At 32.4% G+C, this 19,544-nt stretch overlaps 1 protein-coding gene across 1 annotated transcript in view; it reads left to right on the top strand.

Annotated features, from left to right (window-relative positions):
* LOC123556484 (WD repeat-containing protein 49-like) overlaps positions 1 to 19,040 on the top strand; it is a 106,626-nt gene extending 87,586 nt beyond the window's left edge. The window contains exons 6-22 of the mRNA XM_053542709.1: positions 208 to 359; positions 2,029 to 2,061; positions 4,751 to 4,853; positions 6,252 to 6,358; positions 6,770 to 6,849; positions 7,413 to 7,439; positions 7,824 to 7,847; positions 8,480 to 8,575; positions 8,906 to 8,953; positions 10,304 to 10,470; positions 11,048 to 11,210; positions 11,531 to 11,682; positions 12,356 to 12,500; positions 13,325 to 13,453; positions 14,165 to 14,346; positions 16,316 to 16,431; positions 16,776 to 19,040. Coding sequence (XP_053398684.1) covers positions 208 to 359; positions 2,029 to 2,061; positions 4,751 to 4,853; positions 6,252 to 6,358; positions 6,770 to 6,849; positions 7,413 to 7,439; positions 7,824 to 7,847; positions 8,480 to 8,575; positions 8,906 to 8,953; positions 10,304 to 10,470; positions 11,048 to 11,210; positions 11,531 to 11,682; positions 12,356 to 12,500; positions 13,325 to 13,453; positions 14,165 to 14,346; positions 16,316 to 16,431; positions 16,776 to 16,929 — 1,878 coding nt within the window. The 3' untranslated portion in view covers positions 16,930 to 19,040. The remainder of the gene's footprint in view (positions 1 to 207; positions 360 to 2,028; positions 2,062 to 4,750; positions 4,854 to 6,251; positions 6,359 to 6,769; positions 6,850 to 7,412; positions 7,440 to 7,823; positions 7,848 to 8,479; positions 8,576 to 8,905; positions 8,954 to 10,303; positions 10,471 to 11,047; positions 11,211 to 11,530; positions 11,683 to 12,355; positions 12,501 to 13,324; positions 13,454 to 14,164; positions 14,347 to 16,315; positions 16,432 to 16,775) is intronic.
* Positions 19,041 to 19,544: the final 504 nt, after the last annotated feature.

The raw sequence follows: 19,544 nt of genomic DNA, 5'->3' as shown, positions 1-19,544 counted from the left end.
AGTATGTGGTGCATGTATTGCAAAATTTACAATCTTTCATTTGTGGGTTTCTTGTTTGTGCCATTCCACATATTTAACTTCCTGTTGATTTTTCTACAAATTCCTTATCTCACTGTATTTTTGTGAAAAACAAACTTTTATGCATGCAGAAATGAACAATTACATGTTATCTTGTTTTTTACACCATATATATTATCCATGTTGTAGGTGTGGGATATTCAAGATCATACTTGTCTTCTAACTATCAGACCCAAAAGTCACAAGATCAGAGGGGACCTACAAGCTGTTCATTATTCAAATATTTCAAAAACTGTTGCTGTGGCAACAGACCAGATGGCTGGCCTCAACTTGCGCCTCAAGTAAGTTCTGTTTTGTCTCTGAGTTGTATAATTGAAGTAACCCCTATATCGCTTTAATATATAAGTAGTAAACATAAACAATCTTGTTTAAGAACTAGGGATACACATGGTCTCTGCTATTCAAATATAGATTCGTCTTACGATATTTAACCATGTATTACAGTTATTGTAGGTAGTCATGTGTGCTTGCTAGAGAAATGTTGTAGAACAGTACCATCATTATGATCATGTTAAATAGTAGTTTCTATGCTTTTACAAACATACTTTTGTCAGAATCAGTCCATGAAATACTCTTCAACAGAAAAATTTCAAATAATCTTGGCATTATTTTGTAGAACTCTTACAGAGTAAGTTTTGTTTAATATTTCAGCAGAAACCAGATTTTTACCTTTATCATTTTCATAAAAAAATTCTTCCATTGATTAATATTGCACATATTTAATTGGATTTAACAGTTAGCCCTAGACATAAGTGACAGACTAACCAGTTTAATTATTGTTAAGTTTAACAGATTTTTTTTTTTAACAGATTTTTTTTTTATTTAAGACTTGTACATGGTACATTATCATGCATAATAAACAACATATTATGATAATACAATGTTACATTAACATGATCTTTCAAACATATGATAATTATGAATAATAAAATAATTATACAACAAATAGTAATGTTTAATGATGGAGGATGAACAGTTATAATATAACATTCATAATATATTTGTAATAATTCTATCAACCAGTAGGCTTAAATAAAATTAAATTAAGTAGCTGTTTTCCATTGTTACACGTGATGTTTTATCATGACGTTATATTGTGTGCTATGCTGATGTTTCCCATTATTGTGGGACTTGTGCAGAATGTAAATAAAATCTTGAAAATCTTGGAATGTGTTGTTAAAGTTGCTAATAGAAGACGCATATGTTAATATTAAGTTTTAACAGACCATTTTGTAGTTATGAGATTCACAAGTTCCAGTCATTGATTCTTTTAATCTGTTGTCAAGGCAAAATAGTTTTTAGGTGATTTGACTGAAGATACTGCAAGCAGAATCATCTATCTGCCTGCAATCAATGTGGAGAAATTGTTAGTACATTTAACGCACAGGTTACTATGTAATGATCAGTTATCAGTATCAAGATATGTACTTGGCAGATATGAAAGACTACTTTATTCTAGTATAGAAATACTGTAACTACATTCAGTAACAAATAAATATAATAAAAGTCTGATTACACTACATTTAGTTTGAACTTAGTCTGATTACACTGCATTTTGTATAAACTATGTCTTAATAAATTACAATTAAGTTTGATAACACTGCATTCAGTATAAAAAGTACTAACTAACTGTCTTGAGTACAGTACATTTAGTATGAACTAAGACGTATTAAATTACATTTAGTATTGAGAAGAAAAAAACCAGAATGAACTCTCATTACACTACATTCAATATAAAAACCCTAGAATGATTTAATCTGATCACACTACATATAGTAAGATTTCGGTTTGATTATACTACATGCAGAATAAAACCCAGAATAAACTAAGTCTTGCTACATTTAGTATGAACTAAAATTAGTATGATATAAGTCTGCTTATATTTCCTTTAGTCTTGGTGTATGTTTAGTGATTTAAGCTTTCTCTAAAATTGCTTTGTATTGGGTATAGAGTTGAAAAAGACATAGTGCATGTAGGCGGAAGGTAAAATTTTCAATATAAACTATTGTCAATGCACAGGTAGAAATGAGTTTCTGACACAGACTATACCTGTCATCTTTCTTCTTTTAGCTTTCTTCTTAGAGGCTCATATTCATGTATACATTCTAAATTAGATGTTTAGACCAAGAACTCAGAATGCTAAATTTACTTGCTGTGTTATGATGTATAGAAGGCACCAATACATGAAAAAAAATATTGTTTTTTTTTCTGCTTTGTTTAAAAGAATGTTTTTAATCCTAGAATATGGTAGCAAAGTAGAGATTTTTGTATTCCTGACTTTTAATCTAAAGTTTTAACTTAGAATGTAGGTGATTATGAGCCAAGATAATTTAATCTGCATCCCATTCATAGGTTCACAGGGGTCACATTGTAACAAATGTTTTAGGATGTTTAGCTATATTGATTTTAGTTTATATTGTGACCCCATGTGCCTATGGAACATTCTCTATATCTTTTTTGTAAGCTCTTATGATTCTCAGTGCTATATAACTAAATTGGTTGACCAGTCTACATTGGTCAGTTTTAGAATGGGATCAAGGTAACCAATGAGATGCTATGTTTTAGACTGCCATGGTCTCCACACTAACCTTTGTAACAATGTATTCTGTATGATATGTTTTTGACAGTCTATTCTTTTTTTCTCTTTTTTTTTGTGGGGGAGGGGATGGATATTGAAAATGGTTTAGGATTAATTGCAGATAAAGTAAAATTTTTGTAAGGAGAAACAAGGATCAGACCACTCTTATAACTTTATGTCTTCCAGATTACCCACTTAGTATTTTTCTGTGATAATGTACATTGTAATCAAAAACTAGAAATATTGTACAATAAATAAGTGCCCACTCCTGGATGTTAAGTTTTTATGTAAAAAGCTCTGTAAAAAAAGAAATTTAGAAAATCAAATGTATTGGACTGTTAGAAAGTCCAGCAGCTATTTCATAAGGCAAAATTTAAGACTTAAAAACAAAATAGAGGGCCCAAGTCTTGACACTTTTACATAACAATTTGACGAAAGGCAGTATGTTCAGAGTCTTTTTTTCTCGCTCTCATTCTTGTGGGAAATTGTCAGTAACTTTCACATATGCTATAAGAGCTAGGACAGTTACAATTTCAGTGTGAACACTAAGAATCTGGAGGTAAACTTGTATTTGTGATTTGGACAATATGGATAGAAATCTTGTTAAAACAGAAATGATCCGATTTTGGCAAACTGTAAGAATTTTAAGGGTGGTCTTACATATTTAATTATTTAAAAACTAATACCTTTATTGTCTCATTTTCTTGGTTTCATTTTATTCTGTTTTTTTAGCTTGATTGTTTGAAATTTTCTATTTCAATGTTACAAAAGTTGGCATGTTAAATCAGGTGTCTAAATAACAACTACTAGACCAAATGTTTTCAAACCTCATTTCATCTTTGGCATCATGAGGCAACTTCATAGGACAAGCTTTTTTACTGGGTTTCTAAACAACTACCAAACCAATTGCTTTCAAACTAAACACATATCTTTGGCATCATGTCATTGAAGTCACCTCACCTAACAAAATTTTAATGACCTTGCTCAACTATAATTTTGTTAAAATTATGCCCCTTTTTAAAAAGAATTTTGGTGAATGTTTTACAGTCATGTAAGTTAATTTCTCAGGAACTTTGCATTATGCACCATTGGCATCAGAAGAAAAGATTTTATGCCTGAAGAATTTTACAGTTACTTCAGTTTTATAAAGATTTTGTGTTACATATTTTCTTGTATTGCGTGTTTTTAAACAGTGAAATATTTCTTTGCATAATTCTGATTAATTTCAAGCTTAAAGACACTTGACATTTCTCATTGTGCACACGGCTTATGCACTTTGCATTGCATTATAAACTATATACATTTGTATCAAGCGTTTTATGTGTGATGCATGGGAACAAAACTTTTAAAAAGAGTATGCTTATCTGCTAAGGAATTAGTCAGAAAATACAACTGTTCTGTTGTTATAAAGAGCTTTTTATAATTTTTGTTATAATGTAAAAGACTTAAACATGCTTATTGAATAATATAAATGAATCAAGAAAAAAGGTAAAGAAAATGTTGTAAATGTTGTATTTGACATTTTTTTCTGCAAGCACTTGTTATTCATGCTTCAAGACAGTATAATGAACAGTTACTATAAAATATATTTTTATAATGATGTTTTAATTTATGGTATTCTGTGAAAAATTATTGGTTTGGTTTATTTCTGCTAATTAGAAACTGACAGGCTTGGTAAGTGCATAGATATTGCAACAATTTTGTCAAAATATGCCCAGTAAATGTTTGTATAAAGTTATTGTGTGATAAATCAGTTTACAACAGAAAAAAGAACACTGATGGTTTGTATAAAATGTTTTGAAGTTATGTTCTATATTGCAAAAATATTGTCTAGGTATGTCCAGTAAATGTTTATAAGTTACATTGTATTGTATGATATTTCTGTATAAAATGTGTACACTGATAGTTTGTAATTGTTTGAAGTATTGTTGCAACAACTTTGCCTCTGTATGCCCAGAAAATGTTTGTAAGTTACCCTTTGTTATATGATATGTCTAATTAAAAATGTACAGGTATGGTTTGTAATGGTTTGAAGTATGATTATGTTGTAAGAATTGTGTCTATTGTTGTGATATGTTGTGATGATGTTTGCAGACCTGGCCTCAATGCAGATGTTGTGATCAGTCATAAAGAACCAGTGACAGGGTGTATGTACAACCCCAGCTTTAAACAGGTCATCACTTGCTCAGAAAGTTCTGTAAGTCTGTTGTAACTTTCCACTGTTTGATGTCTTCCATATAACAACTGTGATAAAATTCTGAAAGAAATCGAAAAGCTTTTATTGAGATAAATTCAAATTCATTTTGAAACTTAGGGTTGAGCTCTGATAATTAGTATGGAAATAATAATATTTCTGCAATTTCTTTTGATGCACCGGCTTAGCTCAATAGGGAGAGCACAGATCTTTGGATCGCGGGGCCATGACGATTTGATAAAAGACATTGTGTCTGAAATCATTCGTCTTCCACCTCTGATTCATGTGGGGAAGTTGGCAGTTACTTGGAGAGAACATGTTTGTATTGGTATAGAATCCAGGAACACTGGTTAGGTTTACTGCCCACCATTACATAACTGAAAAATTGTTGAAAAACGGTGTTAAAACCAAAACAAACAAATTCTCTGACTGGAAGTCCTTTGCTATGTCTTTACCTCTATCAGACCCCTTACACTGGCCCAAAATATTTTTATTTTTTTAGGTGACTGTTATCACCCCTAACACGAATTTCTAATGATTCAAAGATTGGTATTAAAATATTTATATAGGATAACGGTTTTAATTAAAGAAGTTTTTAATATTTTCTCAATTGACCTGTGTTTGGAATACAGATATGACATAGAAACAATATTCTCTGACCTAAACAAGTCAGTCAAGAAAAATGTGTTTCTGACATACATTGGATTGAAGATCATTTTGCATTTTATCCAAGAATTTGTGACTTCTGAAACCCTACCTCAAATAAGAGGAATATATTGTTTTGTCTGTCATTCTATTGGTTGGTATGTTTGCCTGTTAGGGGTCTGTAGGTGAAAGGTCAATGTCACAGTGACGTTCATACTATAAATAGCTTTCACTCAATAACTGAAGAAGGCTTGGCTCTGCAATATTTATGATGATTGCCTTTGGTCGGTAGATGACCCCTAGGATTTTGGAAGTCATTAAACAAAAGGTCCAGCTCAAATTAACCTCAAGCTGAAACAGTGCCTGCTCAATAACTGGATAAGGCTTGAGTCTGTATAATGGTCAAACTTCATAGGATGATTGTAGACAGCCACTATTAGTAGGTCAAAGGTCAATGTCACAGTGACTGTGAGACTGAAAACAGTTTCTGCTTGGGATTTCAGCTGTCAAAATTACACATTTGTTATATGTTGACAGGCCATCATTTGGGGCATATGTGTTTTACAATCAGCTTTTAGGTTTGTATGAATTGTAAGAGTACATGTGCTCTTATCATACTGAAGTGCATCTGTCCAAAACTGATCCTAACCAGTAAGTTAAATATTACATTGCTTTCGCAGAATTGTGATAAATTTATATGTGATATGATTATTTCTGTATTTACATGCAATATAGTTTCTAGTTGATATTTTATAGGTAATTAAGATCTGGGACTTTGAGACTGGCACACCTATATTTGAGTATGGAGAAGCACACGGGGACTCTGCCATCACATGCATGACCTTTGATAAATGTGGGAGGAGGTAAAACTTTGGCTTTATTTGACATAAATCAGCACAGATTGTACACATGAACAGAGCACCTAGATCATTTAGATATACAAGAGATATGTAACTTGTTGCTATTGCTTATTGCTTGAAGTGCATATCTTCAGTGTGGGTGTCTAAATGAAAACATTTCAGAGTTAGAGCAGGGTATTTGCCAATGCTAAAGTACTGGTCAGAAAAACAGCAAGTAGTTACATAATTAGCTTTGAAGTCTGTGAAATAGGTAGCTTTAAACTAGGAAGTTAATAAAGTTATAATTTCTGAAATTCTAAAGTAAACTTATGGCATACCTTAAAACTGTATATTGAAAATATGAAATACAATGTATATAAAATGAAGAAAGCTATGTTGAAGTGTGAAGTTGTTAATGATGTGTTTTTGTTGTAGATTGATTACTGGTGGAAGAGATGGTCTGATCAGAATATGGAATTATAACAATGGTCATTGTCTCAAGGTGCTACAGAAAGGTATGTCTATATAGGTGTGGAATTTAACTTAAAGGACTTTCAGGCACTCGGCTGCTGGGAATTGTTTTCTGTAAGCTTGTGCATCATTGCCAGTAATATCTTGATTCATCTGTTATTGCTGGAAAAAAACATAAGTCTCCTGATAGAAAAACAAAGGATCAACTCTAAAATTGTTAGAGTTTGATAAAGCTTGCAAAATCATACTGTTCATTGATATAATGGGCTTGTTATAAGTAATACATTGTATTTCTAATTGTAACATCAGAGAAAACAGTCTTGATTTGAATATATGAATCTTGAGTGATTAATTTTTAGGCAAGGGTGAAGAATTACATAGAATTATTATAATTGCATAAAATATCAGATTTAGTTCACGAGTCAAGCACAAGAAGGTGATAGCTTTTAATTAAAAAAAAAGGAAGGCTTTTGCTGAAATTATACGAAGTTCACTGACACTGCCGTGACTGTTGTAAACCATGTGACTCTTGCACTGGTAAATTTTTTATGTTGTATCCTAATGGCAGAGAAAGCTGTTGAATGATCTTCTGATTTCTTATATTCAGCTGTTAAGGATAAAAACAACAATGAAGGTAAATTTGCACCACTGGCTACAGTGAATATATTTTTGTCTGTGTGTTTTTTTCATAAAGATACTTGATAGTTTCATTTCTAAGCAGTTGTGAGGCAGTGTATTAGATAGTATAAACTCAGTAAATGGTTTTTTTGTCATTGATAGCTACTTTATTATTTCACATTCAGTTTTAAAGATTTATATAAGTTTTGTTCTGGCTAAAAGAAAATCTGTGTATTTAAGTATAATGTCAGTTAAAGGTTTTCATCTGAAAAGGAATTGCGCTTTATCAAGAGAGATGAAATTAAATATAAGTTCTATGCAGCTAACAGAAACTTAAATGATAATGATTGTAATTTCTTAAAATTTCTCATATTAAGGATTTTGTCTGTGTTATTTTTAGAGAAAGAGAAGGACACTGAAGAAGGTAACATGGTGATAAATTGATAATAACATGAAAATAACATGATCATGTTTAAATCACAACAGCATGTGATTGTTTGCCGCATTCAAGCTCTACAAATATAACCAGATAGTTAGAGATATTATACTATTGTTCTTCACTGTAAATATATTTATTGTTGGTTTTGATTTGTAATTAACCAGTCTAGATCTGTCTTTTTATAATAGAAATATTATCAGTGCATGTCAATTTTGAATGGAAAGTGCATGTTAATTCTTAAATATCTTTACTAATTGATCAGTGTTATAACTACTAAATTTATAATTGAGCTGTGCCATGAGAAAACCAACATAGTGGCTTTGCGACCAGCAAGGATCCAGACCAGCCTGCGCATCCGCGCAGTCTAGTCAGGATCCATGCTGTTCGCTAACAGTTTCTTCTATTCCAGTAGGCTTTAAAAGCCAACAGCATGGAGCCTGACCAGACTGCGCGGATGCGCAGGCTGGTCTGGATCCATGCTGGTCGCAAAGCCACTATGTTGGTTTTCTCATGGCGCGGCTCATATATTTTTATTTGACAGAATTTAACATGGTTAACATTGTAGAAAGATAAATTGAAATACAGAAGTTTAAACTATATTTCTTTAAATACAATAGAAAAAACAGTTGAGGAAATCAGGGCAATACGTAGAATACGAACTCAAGGGCGAAGTAAATCATTCGCTAATTTCTTCCTAACCAGTGTTCCAGAAGGTATACTAGTGCACTCTACAAATAAAATAATAAATTCACCACTCAAAATATTATATCATTTTAATTAACATGATGGTAAAAGTTACTTAAATTTTTATTTTTATTTAAAAAAGGAATGGATTGTTAAAAGGAAATCTTTGATTTATTTAACATTTAAAACTCTGTGTTGTGATCATGTACATGTAATTGTTAAACCAAATTGTTTTAATTTATCAAAGAGTAAAAATATGCTGATAATTTAACATTCTGAGTTAGCAAATTGAAAATAGTTAAATGATTGTGCAAACCATATTGAGAGCAGCGTCTGTATGAAAGTAATTTGTATTTTAGTAGAAAATGAAGTAAAAATACCAAAAAGAGAAATGCAGCCAGTTGTAGGTAAACAAAGGCACCTTGTGTAACAGTTGTGAGTAGTATTGCAAAATCAAGATATGTCTGCCATGTTCCAAATACAGGCTTATTGGCAATTTAAATTTTTCCCAATCTTTTTTATAAAATCTGTAAAAGCCATTTATGCCTCAAATGAAATAATTGCACCAGTACTGTTCCTGTTATAGCTTGCCTTCTTTAACCCTTACCCTGCTATATTTCTATAATGGACTGGTCCATCTTTCAATTTGGACAGTACCACTTATTACTCAAAGGGGTTTTCACTGAAAATTTACTGACTGAATAGCGAACAGTGCAGACCATGATCAGACTGCACGGATGTGCAGGCTGATCTTGGTCTGCACTGGTCGCAAAGGCAGAATCATCTGCCGCCAGCAGGCTAAGGGTTAATGTAAAACACATCTTTCTGTCTTAAAGCTGAGTCGTTTATTTCCTGGTACATAGGGTAGATACACATACATCAGGCTTGCTTGCACATTGTACAAGATGTTGGGCTGTGTGTCACAAATATGTTCTAAAGTTGGGGAAAGTTTTGTATATTGTGATTGTATAAGATGTTAATAGTTGAAAAAGTGTGTATCTGTGTACACTGGTGTTGGTTATGCAGCCATTGTTGTTGAATTGAGAGCAAAGCTGTGATATAGGTATAATCAAATGTAGACAGTTTGAAATCATCTTGTAATCATCATGATGTTAAAATGGGGGATGACAATACTTTACCTAAGCAGGCCAATCATTGACAGTAGTTGTCAATAAGAGTCACTGACTGTATAATATATGTAGATTTTTTAATATGTGTCATGTCAGAGCAAAAACTGGGTAAGTGCTTCTTACTGAGGCAGTACCTATTTTTTCAAAACATAGGATATGAAGCTAACATTTTTGAAATACATGCAAGCATCCATATTATATTTCTCAAAAATAGCTATATTTTTGATATTTTAGCCAAAAGTGCTTAGTAATGAGCATTTAATATTTTCATATAAAAGAAAATTTTGTGATCAAGGAAATATAACGCTTCTCAGACATGTTGAGCATAAACACCAAAGGGGCATACCGGTAATATCTTGAATATTTTCTATGGGTTAGCTTCATTTTACATTCAGCAGTGAGCTGGTTTGCCTAACATTGGTTCATTATATTGTTTGCTAAACATATAGAACTTCTGGAAAATTCCGACTTCTAACAAACTTTTCAAACTAGACGGAAATTACGAGTTTGCTTTTTGTACCAGGATAATTGCTCCAGGCTGACAGGTTCAAAGAAATAACCTATACAGGATGGTATTGATTTCTTGAAGTTGTTGTGACTTGACAGTTTACTTTATGTTGTTTACAGAGGAGGAAAATGAAGAGATTTGTGATCTGGCGTATGTTGAGATGAACCGTAACCGATACATTGTGGGCGTAGGCTGGGATCGCCGTATCAACATCTACAGTGATGACCTAGCGGACAGCAATATACACCATATACAACACCCGCTACCAAACTGGCATGATGATATTGTAAGAAACTTGTTTTTTTTTTATTAGTTAGAACCGCAACTTGATAAAAATCACCAGATCTTGTAGAAGAGGTCTATTCATTCACAGACTTAGTCATAATGTAATTTGCTAGTGTTATAAACTCAGTGGAGGAATAAAGAAAATATATTAAGACACCAATGGTTCTAAGTCACAAGGGGAGGAACAAAATGCTCAGATTATCCAGGGAATCCAAACATATAAAAAATATTAGAAAAATGGTCACAGACCACTTGAATTTCCGGAGTCAGCACTCGTGCTTGAGCCACCAATGTTTGAACATCCAGTGTTTCATTGTATTGACAATTATGGAGAAATGAATTGTAGGGAAAAACATTTCATTGCAGTTCCTCATATGTCTGCATGACTGATTAAAAAGGTCAGAAAAAAAGTGACTTCTAATGTAGAAAAATTTAAGAAAACTGCCTGTGGATGCATTGAGATTTGCTGTTTGCTGGCCAGCTTCAATTTTCTTGTAATAAAATCCAAAGCTATCAAACTGTTGCCAGTAAAACAGAACATACAGATACTGACAATAACTTCTGTCTTGAAATTTCAGAACCGAGGACATAAGGAAGATATTTTGTCAGTTGCACAATGTCCACCAAATCTGCTTGCCACAGCTAGCTATGATGGACAGGTTATTGTCTGGAATATGGTCTCAGGACATATCTTTGCCCATTTAAAATCTCCCAAACCTGAAGAGTATGAGGATCAATCATGTAAGTCCATTTGACTGTGTTGCAGTTTTTATTCATTAAAATTTTTGTCAAGGTTAAGAGTATGAGAACCAAGCGGAATGATATAATAGTGTTTTAAGTTTGACGCTCATGTACCTCTGCCATATGAGAAATTGTCATAATTTTTATGAAGCTGCATTAATGTGAAAAACAGGCTCTGTTTGAATATTTTTTAATCCTTAACAAATTCAAGCAAAGTACAAGCAGTCTTTGAATAAATAAACAAAAAAACCAATTATTATTATATGCTTTTTGTACACTGAAATAATTACTATATTTTCAAATAATTATTACATTTTCAGTGGATGGAGATTTAAGCATCAACAAGCTTGTGTTCTTACAGAGTCGTGCTTACAAGAAAGATGCCGCTACTTTAATTTCCAGTGGTCCGCGTGCACATATACACTTCTGGAATGTCTTTCAAGGGGGAAAACTCATGGCTCAGTATCCAGGGGTTTGTAGTAAATTGTTGTCATTTAATATAGTGCTTACAAGAAAGATGCTGCTACTTTAATTTCCAGTGGTCCGCGTGCACATATACACTCCTGGAATGTCTTTCAAGGGGGAAAACTCATGGCTCAGTATCCAGGGGTTTGTAGTAAATTGTTGTCTTTTAATATAGTTGGTCCTATTGTGTGGTAATACAGTAATAGTTTAAGACGGGATAATAGGATGATTGCCTGTGATCAGTGGGTGACAGCTTTTGATATTAGAGTTATTAGGTCAAAGGTCAAGGTACTCTTGATGCTATCAATAACTGTAGAACACTTGGGCCAATGGCGCTTAAACTCCTACTGTACAAGATGGTATCTTATGGTCAGTAGACAAACTCTTATTCTTTTAAGAGGTTGAGAAAAAGTGAGACTAAAAGTAATATACTTGTACAACTTCTAGCAGATCATCATGAGGGCGTATGTTGTTATTTTAAGATACATTAATTAGATAGTTTAAACTTGTATATTTAGTTGTGTGGAGTAACACACTGGACTATGATCAAACTACCTGTAAATGCTGTGTGATTAATAACCAGTCATTTAATGTGATGTAAACTTACTTCAAGGGAATGAAATATTTCTTGGGCTTGGTAATAAATAAGATATTTACATTTAATCAATTTTGTTTTGCAGTCAAATTCTAAAGGTGCAATGGTGAGTGTGTTGGAGGTGAACAAGGCAAACACTGTACTGATCTCTGGGGACAGCTGTGGATTTATCTATCTGTGGAATATTGATGGGTACTGCTTAAAACACTGTGAACACGAAAGCCCTGAAGGTATGGTTATAGTTCACTGTAGAAACAATTATAGTTAGAAGATAAAATATTTAAGTTTATGTCAAGACAAGGACTTGCATCAGCACAGTGGAAATAGCTAGCATCAACCACCTCGCTTACACCATCTGTAAAAAGGTTGCACAAATTATGCTAGGATGCATACATATTGTCTCATGCCTACTACATTGTAATATATCCATCTAAAATAGGCTTTTTTAGAATATCTTCAAATTGTTCCTTCTGATGAGATAGTGCTTGTTATTAAATGTTTTTCAGAGGTTTATTCCAATATAATGGTGAATTATATTTGAAACTTTCACTGTTTCAAACAGTGGTATTATCATTTTATAATTTTTCACTTTTACAGAACTATTAAAGCTTGAAAGCAAAAATTTAGAAGTTATAAGTAATTGGAAATTAGTTAAAAGATATTCGTCAGTAAAGATATTGAAGTTTGCAAATGCCTACAAAAACATAAAGATGGCACCAACTGAATTAAAATGTTAAAGAATTCTAAATATATCAAAGAATTAGTTTACTTTTTTTGCAATATTAGTATTGTGATAAGCATGACTTTGTGAGTTTGCCAACTGTTGGTGAAATTGGCATAGTCATATAAAAGAAACATAAAAAGAAAATGCTTTTGTTTCACATACAAGATAAAAGTATCTCACTTGTTGGCACCAGACTTTAAAAATTTTCCCAATTGGACTAGCCAGCCATTTGATAAAATACTGCATCTGATGTTCACTTGATAAAAGGTAATTCAATCTTGCACTGAAACAAACAAATATCCACTATATTTATGAATGTTATGTTTTCAGTGTTAGTGACATGGAGAGGCCATGTGAAGAGTGTAACATCAGTTGCCTTGGTGGAGGAACACAAGTTGTTGATAAGTGCCTCAGTTGATTGTACTGTCAGAATGTGGAATATGGAAGGACATTATGTTGGTGAGTGACTCCATTATGCTATTTAATACATTGTGACATGTGAACAATTATAGCCACTTGAATGTTTTAACCTGCGGAAAACTCAGCCTTTAGGGTGGAAAGAATCATGTGAATTTTGTATGTCAGCTGTGTTTGAACTTTTCTGTGAAAGGAAACATATTTGCACTGTAATAAAAATGTAATAGGTTCATTACAGGCATGTCTTGAACACAGTCTGTTGAAGTTTTAGATTTGATTTGTTACTCTAGGATAAAACTGCTGTTTTCAGGGCTGTTTAACAGGAGAGTAAACTTGTGTTAACAGAGATTTTTGTGCTCATACACTGTTGGAAGGAAATGAAGTCAGCATGATCAAACCCTGACTGAAACTGAAACTGCTTTATTTGATTAAATGCCTAATTTTACACATAATATATTCACTGGCGTTGTACATTAAATAAAAAAAAATATGATAAAATATATACATAATGGTATCAAACAGTGAAACACAGCATATTTATAAATATTATTATACATTCCCATTTATAGATGTTGATAGACAATAATTACATTTTTTTATGTTTTTACATGTTTCACAATAGCATTAAGGCATGTTTGCTAGGCTCAGGCACCAACCAATCTCTTGAGATTCTGCAGATATTATAACATGAAAAACATGCATTATCCCTACATACTTATACATGTGTAAAGTAAATATGTTCTATTTATCTAGGTACATTTGGTCAGCCAGATGCCTGGGACATTTACAACCAGTCACTATGGCAACATCCAATGGTTCCCTATGATGTACTGATTGACCCCATGAGTTTACCAGATCATCCAGTTGTGGCAGAGAAACAAAACATGCATCAGATTATACATGAGGACTCAGCTAAAAAAGCAGAAACAGAAAAGGTGCCTAAAAATAAAGCAATTATTACTAAAGATACAGTTTTGATAGAGATTCATGTTCATTCAAAATTCATTTTCTTATTTTGCTTCGAGACATAACAAATTCTATTTATCACATGCATGATGTCATGGGGGTGAAATAAAGCCAATACATAAATTTGGTATTACGCTATACTAGTGTAGTTAAGCTTTGACATTGACATTGTTTGTAGTATAGGAGAGGCATAACTTTACTTGGTCTATTATAGGTAAAAAAAGAAGATATTTTTAATGTTTCAGACGTGATAAAAAGAATATGACACTTTGAATTTGTTATTCAAGTTGAATAAAATTGATAAAATGCTTGGCAGAGCCTGGCATTTATTATTTTATTCAACTTGTTTGATAAATTCAATATAAAAAGACACTCATGTAATATCCTCTATGTAGTTAACTTGTAAGGGGAAATGGGGACTATCTTTGAGACATCAGGGTGGAATATTGTGTCATTCTCTGTTGCTGTTTTATGTAGATGGAGCAACATAAGTTGCTGCTTTTGCAAAGCTGCAATACAGGTAGAAGAACTCTGCAACATGTAATACAGGTAGAAAAATCTGAAAAACTGCAATACAGGTTAAAAAATCTGCAAAACTGCAATACAGGTTAAAAAATCTGAAAAACTGCAATACAGGTTAAAAAATCTGAAAAACTGCAATACAGGTTAAAAAATCTGCAAAGCTGCAATACAGGTTAAAAAATCTGCAAAACTGAAATACAGGTAGAAAAATCTGCAAAACTGCAATAAAGATTGAAAAAAAAACTGCAAACTGCAATGCAGATAGAAAAATCTGCAAAACTAAAATATAGGTTGAAAAATCTGCAATACAGGTAGAAACAACTGCAAACTGCAATAAAGGTAGAAAAATCTGCAAACTGCAATACAGATAGAAAAATCTGCAAAACTGAAATATAGGTAGAAAAATCTGCAATACAGGTAGAAACATATGCAAGCTGCAATAAAGGTAGAAAAAATCTGCAATACAGCTAGAAAAAACACTGCAGAACTGAAACGCAGGTAGAAAAATCTGCAGAACTGCAATACAGGTAGAAATATCTGCAAACTGCAATACAGGTAGAAACATCTGCAAACTGCAATACAGCTAGAATAAAACTCTGCAAAACTGCAAAACAGGTAGAAAAATCTGCAAACTGCAATACAGCTAGAATAAAACTCTGCAAAACTGAAATGCAGGTAGAAAAATCTTCAACCTGCAATACAGCTAGAATAAAACTCTGCAAAACTGCAAAACAGGTAGAAAAATCTGCAAACTGCAATACAGCTAGAAAAATCTGCAAACTGCAATACAGCTAGAATAAAACTGCAAAACTGAAATGCAGGTAGAAAAATCAGCAAAACTGCAATACAGGTAGAAAAATCTGCAAACTGCAATACAGCTAGAAAAAAATCTGCAAAACTGCAATACAGGTAGAAATATCTGCAAACTGCAATACAGGTAAAAAAATCTGCAAACTGCAATAAAGCTAGAAAAAAATCTGCAAAACTGCAGTACAGCTAGGAAAAAACTCTGCAATACAGCTAGAAAAATCTGCAAAACTGAAATATAGGTAGAAAAAACTGCAATACAGATAGAAAATCTGCAAAATTGAAATACAGGTAGAAAAATCTGCAAAACTGAAATATAGGTAGAAAAATCTGCGAACCGCATTACAGGTAGAAAAATCTGCGAACTGCAATACAGATAGAAAATCTCTGCAAAACTGAAATATTGGTACAAATGGCACAAAAAATGCTACAAAACTGAAGTACATGTAAAAATGGAAACCCCCTTTCCCAAACAACAAAAAAGTAAAGAAGTAAAATGTAACATAGTGTTTTTTGTTACACCAAAAGTATAAATGCATATAACATATATTGCATAATTAGTTTCACAATATACAACTTTATATAATAAATGGAATTTGTTTGTTGCAGGGAGCAAGAACACCGACCCCACCTGTAATATATAACAAACAACAGTACCATATAAATGATGAGGAAATTGCTTCACTCATCAGAGAAAAAACATTCAAAAAGGGTACAGGAAAAAGGTAACATTTTTATTTCAAACATTTATTAAAAGGTGCCAGTTGAATTCATTCATTGAAATCAAACGTATGGTTTGCTCTTTTCTGTGGTTGCATATTTCATTAATAACTGAATTGAATATGTTTACGTTTGCTTTTAGCTCAATCTGCTGGTGTAACTCAGGTTCTGTAGAATTAACAGTTAAGAGTAATGATATAACATTTTCACACTAAAACCATTGCCCAAGAACAAGTCCAAAAAAACTGTAAGTATATTGACTATTGCGGAAAGTTGTAGAACAGAATATACATATTTGTAAGGAACATTTTTTTCAACTTGTACATATTATTTACATTTTTTATTATAGGCAGAGACATGAGAAGTTACGCCCTGTACGTGTGGATCGTGGAGGCCCCAGTGAGTACCAAATGCTGCGATGTGAGGATCTTGACGAAACTCCCAGGCCAAAAACACCAACCCTGAAACTGAACAAAGATGATCCATTTGGTTTCTATGACTGATATAGATTATGGACTAAATCTATTTTTAGAATCTGCATTTTTACAATTTTGGAGCTCGCAAGTCACAATATGCATTATTCTGATGTCAAAGGACTATACATTTATTTTGTTACAGTTTAACATGAGATTATTTTTACATTATGGCTGTCTGTTATTAGACTAGATATGTTGAGGACACTGCTGATGTTGATTTTCAGTTTCTATTTAAACACAGGAATGAGTTGTTAAATGTCACCAATACTTGCATTTCATTCAGACAGTATTTTTGTTTACTATACATATAGTGTAAAAGTTTTGGGTAACTTTATTTTTCTGAAGATTATCAATTGATTAAGGGTAAACGTCCAGAAAAGTTGAAAAGACGTAGTATTTGTGATGTACTCTGATTCTACATGTATAAATTCAATTACGTTCTAGTTGATTGCATGCTGTGTTTTGCAGTTTTTACAGTTCCTTAACCTTTAGCCTGCTGGCAGCAAGTGATTTTTTCTTTGCGACCAGTGCATTCTGATCATGGTCTGCACTGTCGCTGTTCAGTCAGTAAATTTTCAGTGAACACACCTTAGAAAAAGAGGTGGTACTGCCCAATTTGAATTATGGACCAGTCCAGTTTAGAAATTTAGCTGGGTAAAGGTTAAAATAGTCGATACTGCAGAATCTATCTTTTTTGCAAAGCCAAAAGTTGGCTATTATTAAAGTTAGTGCTAGTTTTCAGAGATGTATACTTATCATTTATCAAATGTAACCAAAATAAACCCATTGCAAAAAAAATTATGTTTTACTGTATTCAATATTTCTTTAGGGTAAGTCACTGTTTGGATAAAATTTATTATATTTGTTGAATTTCTAATTTGAATTATGTTCACTGAACTGATGGCTATAGTAATTTTCATAATGAATTAGGGTTTATTTTTCACTGTGTGGTTGGTTTTGTTTCATCATTTTCTACTCTTTGACACTTGATACACCTTAGAGAGGTGCATTTTTTCACACTGCTGAAATAGATTAACTTTTTTATGAAAACATTCCTAATGTTTCTGAATATTTTTCAGTCTTCTTGTTGTATAATTCATTAATTCCACTGTGTTTATTTAAAACCATCATTTCTTCTATTTGTCATTTAGATTGACTCACATCCTGTTTCTAATTTATTACCTCCTTTTTCTTCACTGCCAGCAGTCAAGTGTCTTTATATCATTGTTAAGGTGCCTGTATTCAAAACATATACATATCCGATTATATGTGTAAATAAGAAACTGTATGATTCTATATCTCATTGAAAAACTACAACAGTGATCTTTTCATATGTTTCAAATTTTCTTCATATTTAAATGATTTTGAATACAGGCCTATTTTTATATAACAAAACCGTCCATTTTTACCATTCCATGTTTTAACAAGCATTGACTGTGATAATTTACATATTATATAATATAGTTCTTTAACAACTGGAATATTTAATCATGCAGTACCTTAAAGACAGTATTGCAAGCCATTTTGTTGATTTAAATGATATATGGTAAATATGTTAGACTGAAAGAGTGAACATGTAGATCTTAATGAAATTGGCACATGTGCTTGTTTAACAATCGCGTTTTCTTCTTTAATGTGCTGTATGTTTTTAGGGCAAATATTCAATGAATGTTCTGCACTTTTTGTTTAAGCACTATTATATAGTTTCTTGATTCATTAATTATGATAATATGAATGATTGACTGAGAATGTGACTATAGCATCTTCTATTTTTGACAAGTTATACTTTTGTATGATTTTTTTTCTATGAAAGTTTGTTCAGAGTTGTCTACAAATATGAATATGTATTTGCAACCTAGCTTTTCACTAATGCAAATGTGTTTACACAGCTTATTTAAGTTATCTATACATTCAATTTAAATTATAATGTATATACCGCTACTCGGGTTTGCAGATAGAGATACTTTGCAATTCCGAGTAGTATTTCCCCCTGTGATTATAATTACTATGTTCAAAGAAGTTTAGACTACAGATTATGTGTGGTAAAGAGTCACTGTTTATGTCTATGATCATTGTTTGACCTTCAGTATTGTCCGATGCTGAAACAATCATGTTGAAATAAAAATTCACTGACTGTCTTACTGTTGTTGTTTCACTATTTTGAGTATTTGTTGCACTTAATGCAAAAGTATGGAACATTTTGATGGATGTGTTTTGTTTGGGAATAATTGCCATTTTTTCAGGTTTAAGGATTAACAGATTAATGGTAAATGTATAAATGGCAGGTATACCAAGAAAAGCAGTTCATCTTGTTTTGATAACTGTCATCACAACAATCAACAATTAGTGGGCAAAGTTGTGTTGTCTCTTGAACAACGTTTCAGGGACACTGAGAAGCTTTCTAGAAGTTCTTGTTTTCGCTTGCTTTGCTGCTTTTGTCTAAGACCCAAGTTTTGCTCTCTTTCAGATATTATTGTGAAGCTATCAGTCAGTTTGCTGGTTAGGATTTAGTAGATTCACAGCTGTTTTCTTTATGGTCTTCTATACACGACTTCATCAAACCTATGCTATTTGTCTACCTGTTGCATGGGAATTATTTTGTTTTTGACTTTGTCGTCCTTCTGTCTCTGTCCGCATTTAGC

This window comes from Mercenaria mercenaria, chromosome 5, assembly GCF_021730395.1.
Source record: "Mercenaria mercenaria strain notata chromosome 5, MADL_Memer_1, whole genome shotgun sequence".
NCBI classification, from domain to species: Eukaryota; Metazoa; Mollusca; class Bivalvia; order Venerida; family Veneridae; genus Mercenaria; species Mercenaria mercenaria.
This window is presented reverse-complemented; position numbering and strand designations above follow the sequence as displayed.